The sequence below is a fragment of the Epargyreus clarus genome, unplaced genomic scaffold (genome assembly GCF_041222505.1).
Source record: "Epargyreus clarus isolate Ecla_fem2 unplaced genomic scaffold, WU_Ecla_fem_2.2 ptg000025l, whole genome shotgun sequence".
Taxonomy (NCBI): Eukaryota; Metazoa; Arthropoda; class Insecta; order Lepidoptera; family Hesperiidae; genus Epargyreus; species Epargyreus clarus.
In genome coordinates, this window is record NW_027332232.1 from 2,447,196 (window position 1) to 2,472,758 (window position 25,563).

The window sequence follows — 25,563 nt, forward strand, 5'->3', positions numbered from 1 at the left end:
ATAGACTGATTTTACCAGTGCAATAAAAACATTTTTTACGAATCACGAAATAAATTTTAATGTTTATGTGTAAGCGTTTATATTTACAGAGATAGACCGTTTCAGACACGAACCGTGTCCGAGAAAAACATTTTTTCCTATTACTACGTTTTTTTTATAATATAGGAGTAGCAGATAAGGCAGTCGACCTGATGGTAAGTGGTTACTGCCGCCCATGGATATTTAATCAACCCAGATAAGATTAGATTCCTACTTGAGGTCTAAGCTGGAACGCCTCGGGGTAAGTATGTCTCGCTTACCACACCCTTCAAACCAGAACACAGCAGCGCTTAACTCCGCTGTTATTAATATTGACAGGCACTGCCCAAGGTCAATGCAAATTGTATAGGAGAATACTTTCTATCTGATACGGTACGTGTCTGATACGCTCTATGTCTGTACATGTAAATGAAAAAGGACTTAATCACATACATACGACACACTACCTGTAGCGATGCGGTGTCGTGTCGTGGAAATGTACGACGTACATCGTAAATTTTGGAAAATTGGTGATAATGTATCGTACGTTGTTCCGTAATGCGATGTCGTATCGTGGAAATATGCGACTTGAACCGCATAAAATAAAAAAGTTAACGGCAATGTATTGATAACGTGTCGTGTGTTGTTCCGCGATGCGACGTCGTGTCGTGACTTTTTACGATGCACGGCGTCGTCGTATCGTATGTATGTTTTCGAACCGAGTGTTTTGGTAAACTTTTATTGTTAATCTTAGACCAAAAAAGGGAGATAATGTCTCGTGTTTTCTAAAGTTCTCGTCTAAAGCGTAACCTGCACTTGTGTAAGAAAACTTTGATAGATTTCGTGCAAATGTGAACTTAGGTGTTATAAACTGTATTTGTCAACTTGAAAAATGGCAGACCCGATTTTGTGGCTGCCGCTCATGGACATCTGTAACCAACCCCAGATAACCTAAGCTTGGCCACAGATGCGCTGCTCCCTCCGAGGACTAATTAAAAATGCCACGGAGACGTATTCTTACTCTTCAAACCGGAACACAGCAGCGATTAACACTGCTATTATTGAAATAGGTGTGTGCAGTTGTGCACATCTATTTGTGACCGTCAGAATGGCCGGTCACTACCCATATTTTACATCGAAATAATTACTAAGAGTTGCTACCTAGTTGCTACTAGTTGCTATTAGTTGCTACTAATTGCTACCTTCGATTAAAAAAAGATAAACTACTTTTTAAGGTGACCGGCCATTCTGACATCAGGATGGCCGGTCACCTATCCAGTGAGTAGAAACTACGCAAATGAATAGAGTTTTTTTGTAATCAATAGTTGCTACCAAATTACTACCTTCATATGCATCGTATTGGACTTCATAGCTTTTAAGGAAAAAAAAATATTACGGATTTAATATAAAAGGACTAAACGCCTAATACGCCTGTATAATTAAAAGAGAAAACCCGAAATTAAACATATTATGCTTATACATTATACAGGCGTTTAGTCCTCTTATATTAAATCCGTAATATTTTTTTATCCTTAAAAGCTATGAAGTCCAATACGATGCATATGAAGGTAGCAATTTGGTAGCAACTATTGATTACAAAAAAACTCTATTTATTTGAGCAGTTTCTTCTCACTGGATAGGTGACCGGCCATCCTGATGTCAGAATGGCCGGTCACCTTAAAAAGTAGTTTATCTTTTTTTAATCGAAGGTAGCAATTAGTAGCAACTAATAGCAACTAGTAGCAACTAGGTAGCAACTCTTAGTAATTATTTCGATGTAAAATATGGGTAGTGACCGGCCATTCTGACGGTCACATCTATTTGTAGCGTGAAGATCATCGTTTCGGTGGGTGTGAATACCAGCTGACTTATAAGAAACTACTTCTTGTCCGCGGCTTCGCCCGCGTTTAAAAGAAAATAATGTAACATACTAACATACATAAAACTGAAAATTCGTACCTTCAACTTTGCTAAAGATCATCACTTGTTCAAATGCATAGTTTACGATTCAATGCTTACTAATATCGATTAAAATAATCGATGTTTTGGGTCCAAAAGATCGATTCTCCGATTAATCGTTCTTAGATCGCCATCCCTAGTTCCCGTGGGATTTCCGGGATAAAAACTATCCTATGTCCTTTCTCGGGTCTCAGACTAGTGTGATTTATCATACTAGTGGAGCGGGTACCACTAGAAGGATAAAATCGGGTTTCATTAAAATCGGTTCAGTGGTTTGGGCGTGAAGAAGAGACAACCAGACAGACAGACAGAGTTACTTTCGGATTTATAATATTAGTAAGGAGTAAGGATAATAAAATCGAGTACGTTTCTATATCTTGTTCGAGCGTGCCTTTTTTGGTCTAAGATTTTTTTATGAATTAACATCACATATTTTTGTAATGTTTTTTATGCAAACTGTTTTTAAGCGTAATATGCAACGAATGTATCACAAGTATTCATTAGTAATTTATGCTCAAGTCACTGTTTTTAATAGAAAAATGTTGTTAAATGCACTGGCGGACTAGGAGGCCCGGAGCGGAAAGTTGAATGAGGCCCCCAGGGTAAAAAGTTTATTTATTTACTTATTTATTTATTGCATCTCTATAAAAATAAAATATACAATAGGGCAAACTTAATGCCTGATAGCATTCTCTGCCAGTCAACCCTGATGGAGAAAATGGAGGCAGGTGTTAATTATATATACATTTTTTTTTATAATATAGGAGTAGCAGACGAGCATGCAGGCTACCTGATGGTAAGTGGCTACTGCCGCCCATGGACATCTGTAATCAACCCCAGGTAGGAGCTTATTCCTCAGTAGTGCATCTGTGGCCGACCTCAGATAGGAATATCTAATCCTATCTTGAGTTGATTACAATGTCCATGAACGGCAGTAGCCTTACCATCAGGTGGACTGCATGCTCGTCTGCTACTCCTATATTATATATATAAAAAAAGACTTGTAGACATTTGGGGCCCCCAGGACTACGCCCAAGCCCCTTAGTCCGCCAGTGGCAAAAATTTGCACAATATGAAATTAGTTGATGCTACTGATAAGCAATAAAAAATGCAAACGAAAAATATATTTTTCCACAAACAAAACTCACTGTGATTAGAACAAACATAGGCATTTATATATGAGATTGTTAATAATTCATTTTTACTTTATTATACTACCATTAGTCAAATTCTACAATAGACAATAATAGACAATATTTTTCTACATGTTTCTTTTTAATTAACTAAAAAAATGTATGAGATTATGAAAAAAAATACATGATTTTTAAGTGAAAATAAAGTAATTCTATTGAGGGATTGCTGTATTAATTAGAAAAAAATACATAATTAGTTTTTCATTTATAATTTTTATAAAGAAAATTGGCCCCGTTTTATATAGTATTATATACTCCTCAGGGGTAGTGACGCTGTGGCCGACCTCAGGTAGGAATCTAATCCTATCTGGGGTTGATTACAGATGTATGGCAGTAGCTTACCATCCGATGGATTGCATGCTCGTCTGCTACTCCTATATTAAAAGAGTGTGGCATTAAGTTATGAAATAAGTATTTAAATAAAACACAACATTATTGTAATTCGTTTATTACGAATGATTACGTAAATCACAATTTTATTTTATTTTAAATTGTATTAATAATTATAATTTTCATAGTTAATTGTAAGATAATTTAATAAGTTATGCTTAGGTGTAATTAAATTATTAAGTTTTATAATTAAATGAATTATTATAACACTTGCTTTGATTGTTTTATTTACAGAAGTTACCATACATCGTATTTGTTATTATAGTCCGCGTAAAACTGCTAGTCCGCTCTGAATATAGGAAAGAATCGCGTCGCCATAGCAAATTGTATGACTACACCTGCTCGCAACAACTTCAGGGCGGATTAGAAGTTTGGCGCGGACTATACCTAGCTTTCACCCACGGCTTCGCTTGCGGTCAGAGTTTGTATCCATCTCGGGAACTGTACTTTTTTCGAGATAAGAAGTACCCTATGTCCTTCTTTTTTTTTATAATATAAGGGTAGCAGACGAGCATGCAGTCCACCTGATGGTAAGTGGCTACTGCCGCCCATGGACATCTGTAATCAACCCCAGATAGGATTAGATATTCCTTTTTTTTTTTTTTTTTTTTTTTTTTTTTTTTTTTTTGTTGTCGGGGGGGGAAATCTTCTAAAGATACCTGATCTTCTGAGGGAAAGACCGAGTTATGTGAGATTTGTACTCACTAAAACCCCCTCGGTGGCCTCACTACGCTTGAAAATCGAGGGAAGCCTCGGGATCTCAATAATGAACGCACCGCTGCTTCCCCAGCGTGATGCCTTTAGGCCCTTCTCGGAGCGATTTGCCCCTTACACTACAAAACAACAATTTGTGACCACAACAAATTGTTGCCATCTTCATGTCGCAAAAGTCAACGACCAGAGCCCCCACTCTAATCGCTTGCGACCTAGAGATCCTCTTTAAGCACTACTGTGCAGGCGGATCAACACGGGGAGCACCCCCGCCCCGAAGTCTCCGTATCCGAGCTCGATCGGCCCTCTCCCGAGCCCGTTCGGCATTCTCCTTCTTACCCATAACGGTCTCACAGAAGGAGACTACCGCCGTCCATCCTTTTTTTTCTGCCAGCATAGCCGCTACTACCGCTGGTGGAGTAAGGTCTCTCCCGATTCGGTTGATCAGGATGCGCCGCTCCGAGTCCCATGCGGGGCATTCTTCGAGAGTGTGCTGCGCATCATCCCGATCTCCTCCGCAGTGGTGGCATTGTGGTGTTGCCTCGCGTCCGATCCGACACAAATACTCACCGAAACACCCATGTCCGGTGAGTATCTGTGTCAGTCTGAAGGTGACGTTTCCCTCTTGCCTTCCCATCCAGGCTTCGAAGCTTGGCAAGATCGCACCAACAGTACGTCGTTGCGCATACCTCTCTCCTTCGAGTCGCTCGCGCCACTCCACCAGGGCTTGTTGGTGCGCTCGATGTCGCAGCCCTTCGAGTGCGTTTCCTGTTATGCTTCCACCCCTTAGGCGAATGGCGCGAGTCCTAGTATAGACTCTCGCGTCCATATTTGCCTATATGTCCAGGGGCGGAAAGCGAGCTAGGATAGTTGCCGCCTCAAAAGATATCGTGCGATATCCTCTTGCAACCCTTATGGCCATCCGACGTTGCACACCATTGATTTTCGCTCTACAGCGCTGGACGTCCGATAACCTCTGCGCCCAAACCGGTGCACCATAGAGGGCTATCGATCGCACGACCCCTGCATAGAGGCGGCGAACTCCTTCCTGTGGTCCCCCTAGATTAGGCAGTAGACCGTGCATAGCACCTGCTACTTTTTGTATCCGGGGGATCAACCGCTCGAAGTGCTCTTCGAAGCCCCAACGACTGTCCAGCGTGAGGATAGGACCGATAGGATTAGATATTCCTACCTGAGGTCGGCCACAGATGCGCCGCTACCCCTGAGGACTAAGCTGGAACGCCTCGGAAAAGTCTATCTCCCTTACCACACCCTTCAAACCGGAACACAGCAGCGCCTAACACTGCTGTTATTAGGTAGAAATAGGTGTGGCGGTGGTGCCGCCGGAGTCGAACCACAAAGGGTTCTACCACCTTCAGCAGCCTTTTCTGGACCCCTGACAACGTGTGCACAAAATTTCGTGACAATCGGTTATGTAGTTATGGCGTGAAAGTGTAACAAACAAACAACCTCACATTCGCATCTATATACAGGGTGGATACTTTCATACGACAATAAATTTAACCACATGAACCTATTTTTTTTTTTTTTTTTTTCTTTTCTCGAGGGGGAAACCTTCAAAAGGTACCCGGTGCCGTGGGAGCGACACGGGGTTATGTGGGACTCTTACCGCACTAAAACCCCCCCGGTGGCCGTCCTCGGCGCTGCGTAGAGGACTCCGGGATCTCCAAAGGAACGCAACCGGAGTAACCACATGAACCGATCCATCTCGCAAGCCTCCAAACAAATTTTCAATCAAATATCTTTAGTACTTTAGGCACAGGATTTTTTTTGCATCTTTCAAATTTTCTACACGCTTTGTCTAATCGCAAAAACATTATAAATCGAAACGTAATCAAACTACAATGTTGCAAATTCGTCAAATTAAGTAAATGCATATTGCACCTTATTCCTATGACATAAGGATCACACTCGCAGCAAAAGATTTTACGTCATGACACTGCGCTGTTGCCGCTCTTATCAAAGTTGAGTGACCTGTTTAAAATATTTTTTGAAATTCCATGTTAAGTGTTTTTTAATTACTGTAACATGACATATATTTAAACATGAATGTTAGTCTATATGTCCTTTATAGAATCGTAAACTATGCATTTGATCATGTGATGATCTTTAGCAAAGTTGTTATGCATGAGCCCACGAAGGTTTCCGAGTTGCTACGACCAATTTTCGACAGATGGCGCCACTGTCATTCCATTGAAGGTACAAATTCTCAGTTTTATGTATATCATGTTATTTCTTTAAACGCGGGCGAAGCCGCGGGCTCTACTAGTTTATAATATTACTTATAGGATGATTACATTATTTTTGCATGGAGACATCTTCTGAAGAGGTGGTAGATTTTAATTCGAAAATATTTCTATAGGAAGACATCTATATATATAAAAATCAATTGCTGTTCGTTAGTCTCGCTAAAACTCGAGAACGGCTAGAACGATTTGGCTAATTTTAGTTTAGAATAATTTGTGGAAGTCCAGGGAAGGTTCAAAAGGTGGGTTAATATGAAATATATTTCATTAATAAATTCTGAGGCAGTACAAAGTTTGCCGGGTCAACTAGTTTTGAATAAATGAGATTTGAATTTCAACGTTTTAAACATTCTACTTACTATTATAAATATTTGGCAAAATCGTACATGAATTAGTTATCGTAATCAGCGTTTCCCAGCCTGTTTCAGTCCACGGACTCTTAGGAAATTAAGCACAGTTTTCACGGTTTTATGAACAGAAAAAAAACGGATTAGGTATTTTTTTTAGTTATTACAGATACAAAAAAGAAATACAGAAGGTAATTAAAACTGTTTATTATGAAAAATATGAAAAAAAATTAATGTGAAGGTTAGTGTTGCTTTTTTGCAACTAAATCAGGGATATTCAGGGTTGATGTTGCTACTAAGCTGTAATCTCAAATCAGATTCTACTTGTTATCTGTTTCTGTATTTGTTATAAGAGTAGAGAATGCCTTAACACATAAGTATTAAAGCGGCCCTTTTGCATTTAATGAGCGATTTATGTATGGTCCAGAGATGACCGCGGACCCCCATAGATATACTCGCGGACCCCCAGGGATCCGCGGACCACAGGTTGGAAAACGCGGTCGTAAATTATTACGTAAAATCGTACATAAATACGCTACAATCGTAAATAATATACGTGAAATATTATTTTAATGTTTTATCGTAAACGTTTACGTAAATTTTTGTGTTTGAACGCGCGGTAGAACCGTCATAGGATCTTACATATATCAATTTAAGTTCTTTTCTGGCCATCTAAATACATTTATTTACATGCTACTACATTAATGATAATAAATATACATTTTATTCATACTACAATATTTATGTTCTGCACTATTAGAGTTCAAAATGGTAAATGTAGCTTTCTGTTTTTGTGTGAAACATAGATTAGTAAAGATTACTCACTCCTAACAAAAAAATGTACCCAGTTTTGAGAATTGAAATAGTTGCGTAAAAACGTCACGCCTCCGTGCTAAAATGTCCCTAAAATATTTGAAATAATTATTTACTTATTACGTAAATTACGCAGTATTAGTTACTTATTCGTAATTTTTCTCTAAAAATGTTTTTATTTGTCAAGAATTCAATAAAAGAACTTACAAATAAGCCGTTTGTGGCTTCATTCAATTTCAAGGCGGCGAAGTATCTTTACTAATCTATGGTTTTATAGTATATATTAACGTAAATTTTTGTTTACACGCGTGGTAGAACGGTCATAGGATCTTACATAGGTCAATTTAAGTTCTTTTCTGGCCATCTAAATACATATATTTAATCTATGGTTTTATCGCATATATTAACGTAAATTTTTGTTTGAACACGTGGTAGAACAGCCATAAGATCCAATTCAATTTAAGTTCTTTTCTGGCCATCTAAATACATTTATTTACATGTTACTACATACATGAATGACAAGAAATATACATTCTATTTATTATACAATCTTTATGTTCTGCCCTATTGGAGTGGAAAATGGTAGATGTAGATTTTAGTTTTTGTGTGAAGTGGTGAATTCAAATTTGTGTCTGTAACCTCTTGTGTATGTGTGCGTAAGTATTTTTTCAGTGTATTTTTTTTCTGTGTGTCTGTGTGTCAAATTTCCGTTTTGTATCTGTGTTGTGTGCATTTTCGTATGTTAGATTTTTATCATGCATAAATATGTTTCTATGGTAAAGTAAAACTTATTTTCATTACATATTTAACTTTTTTTTTTATATGTGTATGCTCGCACGTCCCTGTGTTAAAGTTAATCTTTTTTTACATTTTTACTGTACTGTGCTCGTCTATGTATGTGTATTTTTTATTATCTGTATTTTTCTCAAATGCTTAAGTTAAATTTGTTTTCAGTCAAGTTTAGTTTCAGTATGTGTGTGTGTGTTTGTATGTATGCATTCGCGCCTCTTTGAGTGTTCGCGCGTTTGTACGTTTGTGTGTGTGTGTGTACTGTTATAGACTCTCTACGTATGTATATTGGCTGACCTCCTACTTCCATTTCTGCATCCCAAGCATATCTTTTTCTTCCCTCCCGCTCATCCTTCCAGTGCAGTCAGTCTGTTCCAAACTTCCATCCTGGCCACACGCTTCCAAATTCCGTGTTCATTGTGCTAAATAAACTCTAAAGTTACTAAATTACTTTGTAATTTCTTTTTTAAAAACCCTACAAAAGGGTCCCGCGTAACAGTACGTTTGCGCGTCTATGTTCTCGCGTAAGTGTTTGTGTGTATGCGCTCGCGTGTCTGTGTGTTCGTGCGTTTGCATATGTATGTTCACGCGTCTTCGGGTGTTCGCTCGTTTATTTGCGTGTGTTTGTGTATGTTTGCGACTGATCCCTACGTATAGCTAGTATCTTTATATCCGTGGTGATGGTTTCTGAGATGTGACTTATAGTTGGCGTGTTGTGTGAAGGCCGCCACACATAAGTGACATTTATATCTTTTCTCGCTGTGTGTTCGCACGTGTTCCTGTAGCGATTGTAGTCGGGGGTAGCTCTTGTCACATACTTCGCACCTGTGAAAGAATTGAATAAGTTTTGTTAGTGAAATTGGGCTGACTTATATTATGTTTCAATTTAATTAAATTCTGTAATCTTCTGTATAAATAATTATATGAATATTTGTATGTCATGATAACATGACTGGATATAATAGAACTATCAGTTATATGTAAACCACCTTGTTGTAACTATATCTATGAACAAATATTTGATTTGATTTGATTAAAATATTACATTTGGGTTGCATGAGGACGCGATTTTGGTTCGAATGTCAAGGGGAACCTCAATTTAAAATACTTTCTCAAAATGGCGGCTAAAGAATAAGAGTTGCGGCCTCACGAACTTGAATCTAACTTCACACAAAGTCCCATTGATCAAATCAAATCAAATTTATTTATGAAATGCTTAATATAAATAGTTTATTAATACAATACAATAAATTTTGTCATCACTGACGTACAAAATTATTATAATGTTAATTATTATTATTGAAATACAAAATATTACACACAAATATCATCTAAATATATATAACTCAAAGGTGACTGACTGACATAGTGATCTATCAACGCACAGCCCAAACCATTGGACGGATCGGGCTGAAATTTAGCATGCAGGTAGATGTTATGACGTAGGCATCCACTAAGAAAGGATTTTGATCAATTCTACCCCCAAGGGGATAAAATAGGGGATGAAAATATTACTTTGCAACGCGAGCGAAGCCGCGGGCAAAAGCTCGTAGTTCATAAAGTTCAATAGATCATATTATGTCAGGATTTCCAAAAAGTAAAATTGCGTCCTCTGACTTTGCGGCTAACGATCAAAAAATTAATGAATAATGATTATTCGGAGGCATGTTCTCATAACAGTAGTAATGAACGTTGTTATGTTTGATGTGATAAGGGATTGACTTTTTATAATATAGGAGTATCAGACAAGCGTGCAGTTTGTGGCTACTGCCGCCCATAGACATCTGTAATCATCCCCAGATAGGATTAGATATTCCTACCTGACGTCGGCCACAGATGCGCCGCTACCCCTGAAGACTAAGCTGGGACGCCCTCAGTTCAGGTTATTTTAATAAATTCTTCGGACTGTTAAAGTCGATTTAGATAAAATTATTTTACGAACACAATTATAGACTTTTTCAAAGATCAATTCTTTATATATTTTTTAGAAAATTTTATCTTTATTATTTTTTTTAGTTTTATTTTTTATTTTTATTGAATAGATTCTTTGAACGAATCGAATCGATTTAAAAATGTTGTTTACGAAAATAATATTTTTGTATGAAATCGATTATTTGTCTTTCATATTTTTGATCGATTCTACGAACTATTCAAATCGATTTAAAAACTTTATTTTAACGAAAATAATCATTGATATGTTCAAACATCGTTTTTTAACAGTCCAAAATCGATTCAAAAATCGATTTGAAAAGAATATAAATAGTCACTATATTAGGAGTGACAATCACTAAAATGTCCAAACATCGATTTTTTATAGTCCAAAATCGATACAAAAATCGATTTTATAAAAATATAAATAGTCACAATATTAGGAAAGGCAATCACTAAAATGTCCAAACATAGATTTTTTTATAGTCCAAAATCGATTCAAAAATCGTTTTTTTTTTAAATATAAATAGTCACTATATTAGGAAAGACAATCACTAAAATGTCTAAACATCGATTTTTAACCGCCCAAAATCAATTAAAAAAATATAAATAGTCACTATATTACGAAAGACAATCACTAAAATGTCCAAATCGATTCAAAAATCGATTTAAAAAAAATTGACACTATAAACTCACCTGAAGCTCCTCTGTCCGCTATGCGTCGCCATATGTTCCTTCAACCTCGACGGCAAATAAAACCTCTGATCGCACATAGAACACTCATGTCGCAACACCTTCTGATGGTTCCGCCTGTTATGTTCCATCAGCGTCTTCCTACGATTATAAACTTTGTCACACAACTTACAAGGAAACGTTCGCTTATCACCGTGCACTTCGATCAAATGTCGATTACGTAGCGCATACGACATGAACGTCGACTCACATTTATAACAATTTACCGTTGCTTTCTTCTCGTGAACAGTCGCTATATGTAAGTACCGACTGTACTTCGATTTCAGATTCTTCCCGCATATCTCACACGGAAAATTCGTTTCGACTTTACTATGTGTTCTGATGTGAGTTCTGAGCGAGTTCCGCTCTAAGAAGCAAGCGCCACACACGTCACAGACCAACGTACCGAAATGTTCGACCATGTGTTTCTTCAGCGAATCGAAGTACGGAAAACTCTTCCCACACTCTGTACAACTCAAATTATCTTGCGTGAGTTTAAATTTAATAAATTCGTTCGCGACCGGATACAGTTTCAAGTTATGTGCGCTAGTGATGTGCTCCTTAAACGCGTTTAAATCATCGATTTTCGTGTCGCACAACCTACAATCGATTCTAGTTATATCGATTTTCGGAATTTTCTTATATTCCACCGTATCTTCGAATAGTATTACTGGATCATGTTGTAAAGTGTGTTCTCTCAATTCATTCGGATTCGTGAACTGATCTTTGCAATAATAACAGTAGTAGTTGCTTATTCGGTTGTGAAAGGGTATAACATAAGAGTTATTGACTATGGTGACTGTATTTAAATACGCCATATTATCGTGGTCGACTTCTTGTTGCTTTTTCTTCGATTTTGGTTGTGGTTTTTCTTTTGGTACTGAAAAATAAACAAAAATATGAAGGCATTGTAATAAAAAAATTGACACTTAGAAGAGAAGTAGAATAATTAAATTTAATTTTATTGTCCGTCTTTTTTTTATATAAGTAGCAGACTAGCATGCAGTCCACCTGATGGTAAGCTACTGCCGTATGGACATCTGTAATCAACCCCAGATAGGATTAGATATTCCTACCTGAGGTCGGGCACAGATGCGCCGCTACCCCTGAGGACTAAGTTGTAACCAGGGTTGTTGCTGATGCAGGTTTTTACTAGATCAGCGGATGCTGATGCTGATGCTGATTTTTTCAGATTAATATCAGCTGATGCTGATATTTAAAAATACTAAATATAAATATATTTTATACTGAGGTATTTGTACGTCCCTTACGAGAATAGTCTTTTTTAACCAACTTCACAAAATGAGGCGGTTTCTCAATTCTACCGTATACATGTCTTTTTTATGTTTGTTCGCGGATAACTTCGTCGTTTATGAACCGAACTGGATGATTTTTATTTTGTTGGAAAAAAAGATGTTTCCAAAGTAGTTCCATTATAAGAAAATAAGGTTCTGATGATGGCAGACCAGCGAAATCGAGGGGAACTTTCAAAAATTGTAAGGGCGACTAGTGCATTTGTAAGATTTTTAGTATGTCATCACTAAAAAAGGTGAAAAAAAAATTAATTAAAAAATACAATCGACTTCCATGTCACTACAAAGCAAAAATCAACTGAAACAAATTTTGGCTCAGCACATATCTCCGAAGCCGGCGCTCATATTGAACACGCTGTTTACGCCGTTATCCAACGGCATATTTAGCACCGACTTCAGAACGAAACCAACATCCACTTTAGCTACCCTCCACTCTGCAGTGACACAGACATTTATTTGTTATTTTTTTACAAAAACTACACTGTGTCGTATCTTTGTTCAATAACGAAATATTAGGTCATATTGTACTTTTCACTGGATGTGGCATTATGAATTGAATACATAATTCTGTTATTGATTGATTGAACTATGATCGAAAGTTATTGATGTCTGACCAAATTACGTTGTCAATACAATCGAATGATTGTTTGATGACAACTTGTGTTTATAAACTTCTGTGATTGGCTAGAACTCCACGTGATTTAAGCTCGGTCCCGTATTCAACGAACACGTTACAATTTCAATATCAGCATTAAATATCAGCATCTTTTGTTGCGGATGCGGATGCTGATGCTGATATGTAACAGAAAGCTGATAATCAGCGGATGCTGATGCTGATATTCGCAACAACCCTAGTTGTAACGCCTCGGCGCAGTATGTCACTTACCACACTTCAAACCAGAACACAGCAGCGCTTAACACTACTGCTATATCAGAAAAAGGCAACTTGGAGGAATACTAAATCTACTATTAAACCTACTTTAAGCAAGCGCGGATTGGTATCCGCGGATTGGTATCGGCGCATTTGTGGGCGACCACAGGAAGGAAACTAATCATATCTGGGGTTGATTACAGATGTCCATGGGCGGTAGTAGCCACTTACCATCAGGTGGACTGCATGCTCGTCTGCTACTCTATATTATATAAAGTTAAAATCACCTGGCTTATCCAGCATCTGGTCCAGTTTATCTTTGAGTTTCGACACCCTGGACTCCAGGGCCAGTTGGAGCTCATCTTTAACCTCAACCTCCTTTGGCTCAGCGGGTGGTTCCTCCACTATATCCACTGCTTGTATCGGAGGCATGTCCTCTGGAGGCTCTGGGGTTGAACAACTGGAAACTAACGATATAATCATTATAATATTAATAAATGAAAATAAAGTATAAAGTCTAAAAACTAAACCACTCTTAAATCGTTATCCTGATGAGGAGAATGGGAAAAAGTTATTAAAATAATATATTGACATCGGTTCTTGATAAGTATTCAAAATTTTAAATTAATCATACCGTTCGAAGTTGCTACACCTATTTCTGTCTCACAACAGCAGTGTTAAGCGCTGCTGTGTTCTGGTTTGAAGTGTGGTAAGGAAGACATACGTTTCCGAAGCGTTCCAGCTTAGTCCTCAGGGGTAGCGGCGAATTTGTGGCCGACTTTAGGTAGGAATCTTATCTTATCTGGGGTTGATTACAAGTGTCCATGTTCAGCAGTAGCCACTAACCATCAGGTGGTGCATGCTCGTCTGCTACTCCTATATTATAAAAAGTATTAAATAACAAACCAACCTTTACTTTCCATTTCCTCTGTGTCCACACCTTTGCTGTCCATATCCTCTGTGCCCTCCATACTATCAGAATCTATTTCATCAAGATCTTCCGTCTTCACTTCAGATTTAATCTCAATTTCATTATCTGAAATATATCAAACAGGAATTGTCAACTAATTTAAAAAAGAAAGGTTTTTTATTTTATGTTTGTTCATGGATAACTTCAGTGTTTATGAGCCGAGTTTGATAATTTTTTTGTTGGAAAAAAGATATTTCCAAGGTGGTCCCATTACAAGGAGAAATCTAGGGGAACTTTCAAAAATCGTAGGGGCGACTAGTGCGTTTGTAAGGTTTTTCATTAAGTATCTTATATTTTTTATTTATATATTACTAGCTGACCCTTTTTTAAATGTTAAGGGTGAACAACCCTTATTAGGGGTATGTAAAATAGACAGTAGCCGATTCTCGGACCTACTGAATATGCATATAGAATTTGGTGAAAATAGGTAAAGCCGTTCGGAGGAGTACGGTAACTAACATTGTGACACGAGAATTTTATATATAAGATATTAATATAAACGTTAGTATGTCTTCACTAAAAAGGGTGAAAAAAATATTTTTACAAAAAATACAAGTGACTTCTATGTCACTACATAGTAAAAACATATGACATAGAAGTCAGTTGTATTTTTTGTTAATTCTTTTTACGATTAATTATACGATAGCAAGTAAGTAAAGGATCAGTGATAGCCTAGTGGTTAAGAAACTTGGCATATCGATCGAGGAATCCGAGGTTCAAATCCCAGGCACGCACCTATGATTTTTCAAAGTTGTGTGCGTATTAGAAATTAATTATCACTTGCTTAAACGGTGAAGGAAAACATCGTGAGGAAACCTACATACCTGGGAAATTTTAAAAATTATTTTTAAAGGTATGTGAATTCTACCAACGCGCAATTGGCTAGCTTGACTATGGCCTAATCCTTCTCCCGACTTACCTCTCTACAAAATTGGTAGCTATAAAAAAACAACAATTCACAGTTTAATGTTGAATTTAAACAACCGTCCGCTGCACAATATTGGTAACTTTTTGTTTGTTTCTCAATTTCTTATACAAAACTGCCAAACGCGAGTCAGAAGCGGACTGACAGTCGCGCAAGTACGCGCCCGAGACCTCCCGAGATAACGTGTCGGTGAGCGGTGTCTATGTGTGCGTTGCTCGATGCCGCTTTGTATGAAGATTGCCTTCTGTTAGTCTTTATTTTGTGGTAATTTGATGATGATGATGATGATGACCTACCAGCATCCATCCTAGCTTCCAGGAACGCCTCCTCAGACCGCAACACCTGGTGTCGGAATGCCTTCGCCTCTCGCAGACGGAGCACGCACGTCGCACATATGCACGAGTCCTTATCATCACCATCTAAGTGGGATAGCTGTAATATATGTTATTTTTAACCTTGGGCGTTGAAATAGCTTAGTGATTACTTGATGGTAAGTAGCTATTGCCGTATGATTATCTGTAATCAACCCCAGATATTATTAGATTCTTACCTAGGGTCGGCCACAGATGCGCCGCTACCCTTGAGGACTAAACTGGAATGCCTCAGAAAAGTATGTCTCCTTTATCGCACTCTTCAAACTAGAACACAGCAGCGCTTAACACTGCTGTTATAACAGAAATAGGTGTGGCGGTGGTGCCGTCGGAGTCGAACCACAGAGGGTTCTACCACATTCAATGTGATGTAGTAATGAAGTAGATGGACTTATTACCGGACCACCAATGGCAAGTTCCACTCTTAAATATCTATAATCAACATAGATTAGAGTAGTATAGTCTGCGTAAAACTGCTAGTCCGCTCTGAACATAGAAATGAATCGCATCACCATAGTAAATTGTATGACTACACCTGCTTGCAACAATTTCAGAGAGAACTAGCAATTTGGCACGGACTATACAAAGCAGTGGAGGTCCTGGGGGTCTCCAAATGTCTACAAGTACCTGTAGACATTTCTAAAAGCTTAAAATTAGATAAACTTAGACTGGGGGCCTCAGTCAACTTTTCAAAGTGGATCTTTTGCACTTTTTAGAAAGCATTATGAAGTAGAAATCCGAAAGGAGATAAGCCGCACTATTGTTATCGAAGTTCCATCGCAAATTCGATATAAAAAATTCTCTTTAACAGAAAAAAATATTTCATATTATGTTTCCACTTTCTTTCTTTATTTATAGACAATTCTAGAATCTAATATATGAATAATAATAACTTTAATCTTCAACATACTCACAATAAAGCCGAACACATCCACAAACATATCGGAATAGACTTCTTTGCTCCCCATCCACTCATATTCGGCGGTTAAAATCCTACACTTTTTGATTGAACGGCACGCTCTACACAAACCGGGGTCCACTATTGGCCCTTTGCCCTTCTTTGGTACCTCCGTACCTTCCATGACTCTTATAAAACATTAATTATAGCAAAAATCAATCGATACAACACTATCGATTTGTGATAAAAATAAAATTGTTGATTAAAAATTTGATATTGACAGTTGTGTTGTCAGTATGACCAAAGAAATACAGATAAGATATAATTATACATATACATACTCTGTGGTGGTGGTGGTAGTACAGATTATGTATACTGTTTTGTTTTTAAATAGCTGTCCTAAATAGCACAAGTTTTTTGTAACTTTTGCTTTGTAATATATATTTAATGCCATCAGGTATTGTAAAAAAAAACATAATCCATTGTATCGGTTTATTGAAATTTACAGACTACATCATTTTATAATAACCAACTTATCAATAATATCAGTACATAATGATCTATTTACTTAAATAATATTAACTTATTTATGAGATAGGTTATTGAAATACATTTAAATCTTAATTTCTGTTTTTATTAAATAACAGTAATTAACAAGAATGGATTTGTACAATGTTGAATAACGGCACTTTGCCAAAACCATAGAAATCCTTATATTTGCAAGAGGTAATTATATATTTTTTGTTTTATTTAGACAAATTTGGAATAAAGCAATTTTCTTACATAACATGTATTTAAAATAAAACTAAAACGAAAATGGTTGTAAGACCTTACTTAACTTTTCAGTAACCAATTTTTACAGTTCCTTATTCCTTAATAATAAATTCAGTCCATAACTATTTTTTTTATAATATAGGAGTAGCAGACCAGCATGCACTCAACGACGCAACATGCTCCGCTACGCCTGAGGACTAAGCTGGAATGCCTCGGAAAAGTATGTCTCCCTTACTACACCCTGCAAAATAGAACACAGCAGCGCCAAAATAATCTCACTTAAACCTTATCTAACAGATCAACATAGGCTCCCTTGATCAAATCCTCATCATGCACCCCAAGTTTGGTTTGCAGGTCCTTGGCTATAGCCTGACCTTCCTCCAGGGTTTGATCTGGGCGTAACACTACTTCTAACTCCATGAAGTGGCCGAGGTCCTCCACTGTGTCTATGTGGACACGCGTCTGCCCAACCATGTATAGTTTTCTGAAAAAATAAGAAAATTGTCTATTGAAATATATTTATTGTCATAAAAAATTACCCATATGTTCTACACGCACAATACCAGGTGTAAAAATACCCAGACCCAGAGCAGAAAAGTTCAAATTCTACATTTTTTTTTATAATATAGTAGCAGCACTTACCACCTGATGGTAAGTGGATACGGCCGCCCATGGACATCCTTAATCAACCCCAGATAGGATTAGATATTCCTACCTAAGGTCGGCCGCAGATGCGCCGCTACTCCTGAGGACTAAGCTGGAACGCCTCGGAAAAGTCTGTCTCACTTACCACACCTTTCAAACCAGAACTCAGCAGCGCCTAACACTGCTGTTATTAGGTAGAAACAGGTGTGGCGGTGGTGCCGCCGGAGTTGAACCACAAAGGGTTCTATAAACTTAGTATGAAACTTAGTTACAATTTGACAGTTTTTTTTTTCATGGGCATAGATATAGCTTTCTTAAAGGGGGTCCCAAAACATAACTTATAAAGATTCTTAGTCACCTTAAAAAAATTGCAGATACTGTTGTTTCCCTAAAAAAAAATTGACTGTTTTTTCACTTGATATCTCGAAAGCGAGATATTGAAAATTTTCATTCTTTCATTTCGTTTTCTTTTGTAGATTTGTATAGGAATCTGTCGTCAGATTGGGGCACCACGGAAACAGCAGTTTGCCAGTAATTTCTAAGTAAGGTGTCCAAAAAAAATAACCCCACTTGGAGTTCTACCTGCGTGGAAAGTGACGTAAATATACTTTTTTACCTTAACCAGCTATTTTCATAGATTAGTAAAGATACTTTGCCGCCTTAAAATTGAATGAAGCCACAAACGGCTTATTAATAAGTTCTTTTTATGAATTCTTGACAAATAAAAACATTTTTAGAGAAAATTTACGAATAAATAACTAATACTGCGTAATTTACACAATAAATAAATGATTATTTAAAATATTTTAGGGACATTTTAGCACGGAGACGTGGCAAAACTTTTTACGCAACTATTTCAATTGTCAAAACTGGATGAATTTTCTTGTTAGGAGTGAGTAATCTTTACTAATCTATGGCTATTTTATAGAACAAGGAGTAATCATTTAAACTAACCGTTCCTTCACCACCCTGCCGCGCACACCGAGACACTTCTTCAGCATATTATCAAGTAGCCTGGCTTTCTGGCTCTCAGTGGTATCCTTACTAAATTCCAGCAGCTCATAGTTGCACAATTTTGGTCCATCTTGGTCATCTCGGCTGTATCTGACCAGAGTTGCTGCGGAATCTGCATAGAACCTGAAATGTTAAGGATATATTGTGTTGCTGTTGTATGTAGAAATATAGAGGTACAAGTGGTATACAAATCGTGCATTTTGAAGGTTTTTTTTTATAATATAGGAGTAGCAGACAAGCATGCAGTCCATCTGACGGTAAGTGGCTACTGCCGCCCATAGACATCTGTAATCAACCCCAGATGGGATTAGATATTCCTACCTAAGGTCGGCCACAGATGCGCCGCTACCCCCGAGGATAAAGCTGGAAAGCCTCGGAAAAGTATGTCTCCCTTACCACACCCTTCAAAACGGAACACAGCAGCGCCTAACACTGCTGTTATTAGGTAGAAATAGGTATGGCGGTGGTGCAGCCGGAGACGAACCACAAAGGGTTCTCCCACCTTCAAAAAACCCTTCGATATAGGCGTTGCGAAGCATCGAAGCAACCTATTTCTGCCTAAAAATAAAGTGTTAAATTGTTAAGGGCTGACAGTAGAGCAAATCTATTCCCTAAACTTAGTAAAAAATTAAAATTGTAGTTATTAAAAGCATAATAAAGACATTTACCGCATCTTTAACCGACCATCATTAACTTTGTAAAAGGTGTCATCTTGTTTTATCAATGTCGGCGTTCCGCCGCTCAAATCTTTAGCAATACTGCAAATTTTATCGTAATCGTGCACTTTGGCCTTGATTTCAACGTTACGCATGTTTATTTTTGATTGTAAAAATTAAGAAAGTGTTATTAAATAAAAATGCTTCCACGCTATGCGACATAAACAAATATGGCAGAAAATGCAGAAATGCAAAATTTTCCCGCCATTTATCAGCTGATGAGGTATTGCGAAAAGGAACGTATTTTTAGAATAAAGTAATACCACAGTACACATATCTATAATCCTTATACTGTGGTAATACCTAAATTTTATTGTGTTTATTTTGGAAATTAATTTAATTAGAACTAAAAGGTTTATTCTATTGTAAGGTTTAAAAAATATATAAAACACAATAAGTGTTTTATGGATGTATTTTAAAGACATCTTTGCCTAAAAAAATATCATCCTGATGTCACTGTCAAAACTTGACAATAACAAATGACATGCCAAAGCAAAATAAAAACATTTCATATTGATTCGTATTGGAAATTTGGAATTTAAATAATTATGGAAAATAATAGCTTAAAAACCTGGGTTTTACAGCCTAATGTTTGTAGATGTTGTTTAGCAGCAAGTGGTAGTTGGGACTTAACTGCGTCGCATACAAGTGCCTTAGGAAATACGGAAGTATTGACTGACATGCTACAGGAATGTTTTGGAATAAGTGTTAGTTTTTTTTTTAATAAACTATCATCGGGAACCTTTGATAATGGCCTGGACAAGGTTGTTCTTAAGCCCCCCGAAACACAGCGCCGAATTTACTGCATCACAATTGAGAAATTTGTTTTCAAAATTCAATAGGAATCATTTCATTTTTGGTTTATTCCCGAGGCAATCTGGATTTTTTTTTAAACGGAGAAGGAAAGAGAGATTATTCAAACCGAGTTTCATTACCATAATTATTTTTCTTAGTAAGAATAATACAGCTATTGTACAAAAAAATTGGCTTACAAAATAATATCCCTAATATAACAATCATAAAGTGATTTAAAATCATTACAATTTTAGAGAAACACTAAAAAAAGTCTTTCCATACAAAAAATTACTTATAACAATAAATCCTTATTTTCCTGAAAATCTATTATAATTAATTCCAGTTATCTGGTCTAATGGACTATGGTGCCAGCAGGCTGGCTTGTGGATCCTGTGTGGAACACCTCCGGAATGCTAATACCTTCCGGAAGAGGGTACTAGAGGCGGACCGGCAATTTCTTGAATACTATAAAGGTGATATAACCATATACTACTACTAATAAAATGGTGGTTTAACGCCATCTATTTTAAAAAATAAACTAAAATAAATATGGAAATAGAAAAATTACTACAGTAGAGACTATATATCCTTGTAGACATTTGGAAGCCCCCAGGACCAGAGACCCCTGAGATTAATGCCAGTGGTTCTGCATCATCATCAATTAATTACTGTCCCACTGCTGGACACGGGTCTCCTCTCAGAAAGAGAAGGATTAGGCCATAGTCCACCGCGCTGGACAAGTGCGTATTGGTAGACTCCACATATCCTTGACAGGTGTGCAGGTTTCCTCACGATGTTTTCCTTCACCGTTTAAGCAAGTGATAATTAATTTCTAATATGCACATAACTTTGAAAAGCCAGACGTGCATGTCTGGGATATGAACCTCGGGCCTCCTAAACAAGAGGCTGAGGGCTGTATTCTGCCCTAAATGCCATAAATAATTAATAAATAAGGGAAGCTCAAAATTACAAACAGTATTACTGAGTTATCAAATGAATATTTGTAAATTTACAGGCATTGCGAATCCAGCTGTAAAGATTGAAGATGAAGAAAGACTATCAAATGTTTTGGGAGATTCACCAACTTACATGTATGGTAAGTAAGGTTTTGATGGTAGAACCCTTTGTGGTTCGACTCCAGCACCACCGGCACACCTATTTCTGTTATAACAGCAGTGTTAAGGTCCTGTGTTCTGGTTTGAAGGGTTTGGTAAGACATACTTTTCGACAGTCTCCAACTTAGTTCTCAGGGATAGACCTCAGATAGAACTCTAATCTTATCCAAGGTTGATTATAGATGTCCACGGGCTGCAGTAGCCACTTTTCATCAGGAGGATTAAGTAGTCCTGATGGTAAGAAAACTATCATTCGTCACTAAGGCCACTTATTTTTTTTTTAATGTAAGAGTAGCAGACGAGCATGCAGTCCACCTGATGGTAAGTGGCTACTGCAACCCCAGATAAGATAAGATATTCCTACCTGAGGTCGGCCACAGATGCGCCGCTACCCCTTACCACACCCTTCAAACCGGAACACAGCAGCGCCTAACACTGCTGTTATTAGGTAGAAATAGATGTGGCGGTGGTGCCGCCGGAGTCGAACCACAAAGGGTTCTACCACCTTCAAAACTTGTCCTTTTGTTAGTTTTCACAACATCGATCTTTAGCTATAAGACCTTTTCTATTGTTTTAAATTTGTAGGTTTCTTTCTTATGTATATTTTATGGGTCCAAAAAAAAAGTATTATTATTAATACGTGATCTTATGAAACAAAAATGTTAATATTGTTTTACCATACCAAATAATAAATTATAATGATTTTGTGGCGACTTCCCGCTACTCGTCAAGAGATGGCGCCACGAGTATTCTGAATCACGCTATCGAAGTTTTGTCAACATGTTGCATATATACAAGCTCGGAACTGAGACTCGGAGCACGGCTTCTGTCCGGGCTGCATCACCTAGCACACAGGGAGATCTCCCTTTGCCAAAAATCATAGATTAGTAAAAATTACTCGCTCCTAACAAGAAAAGTAACCTTTTGACAATGGGCATGATGACAGTATTAAAAAATTGAAGAATAAATGATTTACCTAAAAACAATGTGTTGAAAGCATTCTCAAAAATAACCCAGTTTTAATAAAAACTTTAGAATTCATGATATTTTCAATAAAATAAAAGTATAAAATAATGCAGTCGGCCATCTTGTCTAAAACGGAGCGTAATGACGTCATTTTTTTGGCGTGTCACCGTATTGCTTGAACTTTTCTATGAGATATTGAAGCGTGACGTCACTCGGGTACGCCATGACACCCGTGAGCGTTTTCGCGCTTAATTCAAAATTGGTTTTAAAAATGCTAATATTTCCGTTATTACTGAATTTATTGCCGAAATAATACGATTTTTGGAATCAGTAGACTTGTACCTACATTATAGAAGGGGACTTCAAAATTTGTCATCATGCCCATTGTCACTGTCAATTATTTTCGTATTTGAAAAATATTAAAAAAATAGTTTTTAGATCGTTTACGAGTGAAACGATATTTCTTCGCACTTTTTCTTCGATTTCGTGTCTTAACTGCGCGTGTCGGCATTGTTTCGCGTAAATTACACCAACACAGCCGTTAAACGGCTGATAGAATTGTCAGCTGCTTAAGTCATTTGATGGCTTCCTTCAATTACAAGGCGGTGAGATATCTATACTTATCTATGCACAAAATAATTATTTACATAAACTTACTTACAGATGACAATAAAGAAGAAAATATAAATAACTTAAATACAGATAATATTGTATCTTCTAGAAGACGGTCACAAAGAATTAGACAAGGACAGAAGACTAATATTAAAGCAAAAAGAAAGAGAAAGAAGATAGCAAATGAAAATAATTGTGACTCTGAAATATTCTTAAAACAGTTGTCAAATAAAAATAATATTTTAGCTGGACATGAGAATGATAATGATAAAAATATAAGTACTGTAAATGAAGATTCTATAGGAGACTGTTTAAATGATGAGGAATTTAAAAATGTTGAAATTTGTATTGAAGGTGGGTTTTTCATATATTTTATATAGCTTATTGTTATTACGTATTTTAGATGTTTTATTATGTTATAATATTTTCAGAATTTTTATGTTTCATACATAGATTAGTACTTATCTATGGTTTCATATGATTCTCTCATTATCATCATCATATTTAGCATAAAGATTGTGTTTTTTAGGCTCAATTTAAGTTCCATATGATTTTATAATATTGGATGTAACGCCATCTAGTGACAAGTGGCCAGAAACGACAAAACATCAAAACATTTCTCAATATTTCTAAGCTAATGTGATACAGGAAAAGCAACAATTATACATTATAAATTATTTTTAGAAGTAATGTTTGGAAACCTAAAAACAAAATTTTATTTCAGGCCCACAACATGTAAAGCAAGTATCTGAACGCAAACGAGTGATCTTAACCTGCAATATAGTTTTAAACGACACAACAGCTTGTCCGTTCAGACACCATAAAAGTTGGTTTCAGTGCTTTTTCTGCTCACAAGATTTCATGGAAATTAATTTATTACGGCACCATACATTGGAATCACATCCTGTAATCGACGAGGAATTAAAAAAAATAAAACGTTATCCCCGTTCCCTTCAAATTGACATTTCAGAGCTAAAATGCCGCGAATGTGACACGTCATTATCAGATGTTGATGCAATGGCCCGCCATTTTGAAAGTATTCATAATAAAGTTATTTATAAAGAATGTATAGCCGATTACAAAGTAAATACTAGTCCGTACACATGTCATATTTGCGAACGAGAATTCCACGTTTTTAGAACCTTAACCACACATTTGAATGAACATTACGCGAACTGTATTTGCGATGTTTGTGGTAAGTCGTTTTTAAACTCGAAGAGACTTAAAGTACACAAACGGACACACGAAAATGGTACTTATCCGTGCGTGGAGTGCGGTAAGGTACTCAAAACTAAGATTTCTAAAGCAAATCATATGGAAAGCGCGCATTCGAAGCGCGTTGTCAAGTGTCAAATATGTTTCTTACCAATGAAACATTATAATGATCGAATAAAACACATGTCTGAGGCGCATAACATAACACACAAGTTTAAATGCTCTATTTGTAGCCGGGAGTATAATATTAAGCATTATTTAGCCACGCATATGCGTCAAACGCATGGGCACAAGAATAAGAAGTGTTTGGAGTGTGGCATGGCCTTCATAACTAATCATGGGTTGAAGAAACATATGCTACGCCATTCTGGGGAAAAGCCGTATACGTGTGGGATATGCTCGAAGTCATATGTTAGGAGTTATACGTTGAGGGAGCATATGAGAATACATAATAATGAAAGAAAGACATAAGTAATATAAGAGCTAAATATACATGGCTGTGTATAATAAATATCTACTTATCGAATATATGTAGTTTTATTCGATTTCTTTATTATTCATTTATATCGGTATACCTATACACGAAGACCATAGATTAGTAAAGATTACTCACTCCTAACAAGAAACTGTACCTAGTTTTGAGAATTGAAATAGTTGCGTAAAAAAGTTTTGACAGATCTCCGTGCTAAAATGTCCCTAAAATATTTGAAATAATTATTTATTTATTATGTAAATAACGCAGTATTAGTTATATATTCGTAATTTTTTTCTGGAAATGTTATTATTTGTCAAGAATTCAAAAAAAGAACTTACTATAATAAGCCGTTTGTGGCTTCATTCAATTTCAAGGCGGCGAAGTATCTTTACTAATCTATGACGAAGACATAGAGGGGACATATGCAGATGTTGAATACTTAGGCCGTCCCCCCACCACGACCGGTTTTCCTGGTTTAGTCCGCGCCAAATTGCTAGTCCGCTCTGAAGTTGTTGCCAGCAGGTGTAGTCATACAATGTGCTATGGCGACGCGATTCATTTCTATATTCAGAGCGGACTAGCAGTTTTACGCGGACTATAGCATGGTACTTCATTTTCCACCATTTTATAATAATATTATTTATTAGAACCGTGTTTGTCGTTAATAATAGCACAATAACATTTTTCCTCGTTACATTGCACTAAAATATAGGAAACAATTCCATCATTTTAATTTCAAC

At 36.8% G+C, this 25,563-nt stretch overlaps 3 protein-coding genes across 4 annotated transcripts; 1 reads left to right on the forward strand and 2 right to left on the reverse strand.

Moving 5' to 3' along the window:
* Positions 1-8,991: 8,991 nt before the first annotated feature.
* On the reverse strand, positions 8,992-16,782 carry LOC140752685 (uncharacterized). Of its 2 annotated transcripts, none has more exons than XM_073087013.1 (6): positions 16,513-16,782; positions 15,524-15,659; positions 14,243-14,368; positions 13,620-13,799; positions 11,113-12,028; positions 8,992-9,312 (listed from the first exon to the last, which is right to left on the reverse strand). In XM_073087013.1, exons 1-6 carry the CDS (start codon positions 16,678-16,680, stop codon positions 9,135-9,137), a joined length of 1,704 nt encoding a protein of 567 aa, XP_072943114.1. In that variant the 5' UTR covers positions 16,681-16,782; the 3' UTR covers positions 8,992-9,134. The 2 variants fall into 2 exon arrangements, with proteins under 2 accessions (XP_072943114.1, XP_072943115.1); XM_073087014.1 differs by having other exon boundaries at positions 16,509-16,622.
* A 540-nt stretch (positions 16,783-17,322) lies between these two features.
* On the reverse strand, positions 17,323-19,792 carry LOC140752694 (uncharacterized). Its single transcript, XM_073087031.1, has 3 exons — positions 19,598-19,792; positions 18,870-19,052; positions 17,323-17,754 (listed from the first exon to the last, which is right to left on the reverse strand). The coding sequence occupies exons 1-3, from the start codon at positions 19,738-19,740 to the stop codon at positions 17,550-17,552; spliced, it is 531 nt and encodes a 176-aa protein (XP_072943132.1). The 5' UTR covers positions 19,741-19,792; the 3' UTR covers positions 17,323-17,549.
* A 351-nt stretch (positions 19,793-20,143) lies between these two features.
* Positions 20,144-24,854, forward strand: LOC140752687 (uncharacterized). The gene is made up of 5 exons (XM_073087017.1): positions 20,144-20,352; positions 20,784-20,913; positions 21,456-21,536; positions 23,185-23,487; positions 23,858-24,854. The coding sequence occupies exons 1-5, from the start codon at positions 20,194-20,196 to the stop codon at positions 24,817-24,819; spliced, it is 1,635 nt and encodes a 544-aa protein (XP_072943118.1). The 5' UTR covers positions 20,144-20,193; the 3' UTR covers positions 24,820-24,854.
* The last annotated feature ends 709 nt before the right edge of the window (positions 24,855-25,563 follow it).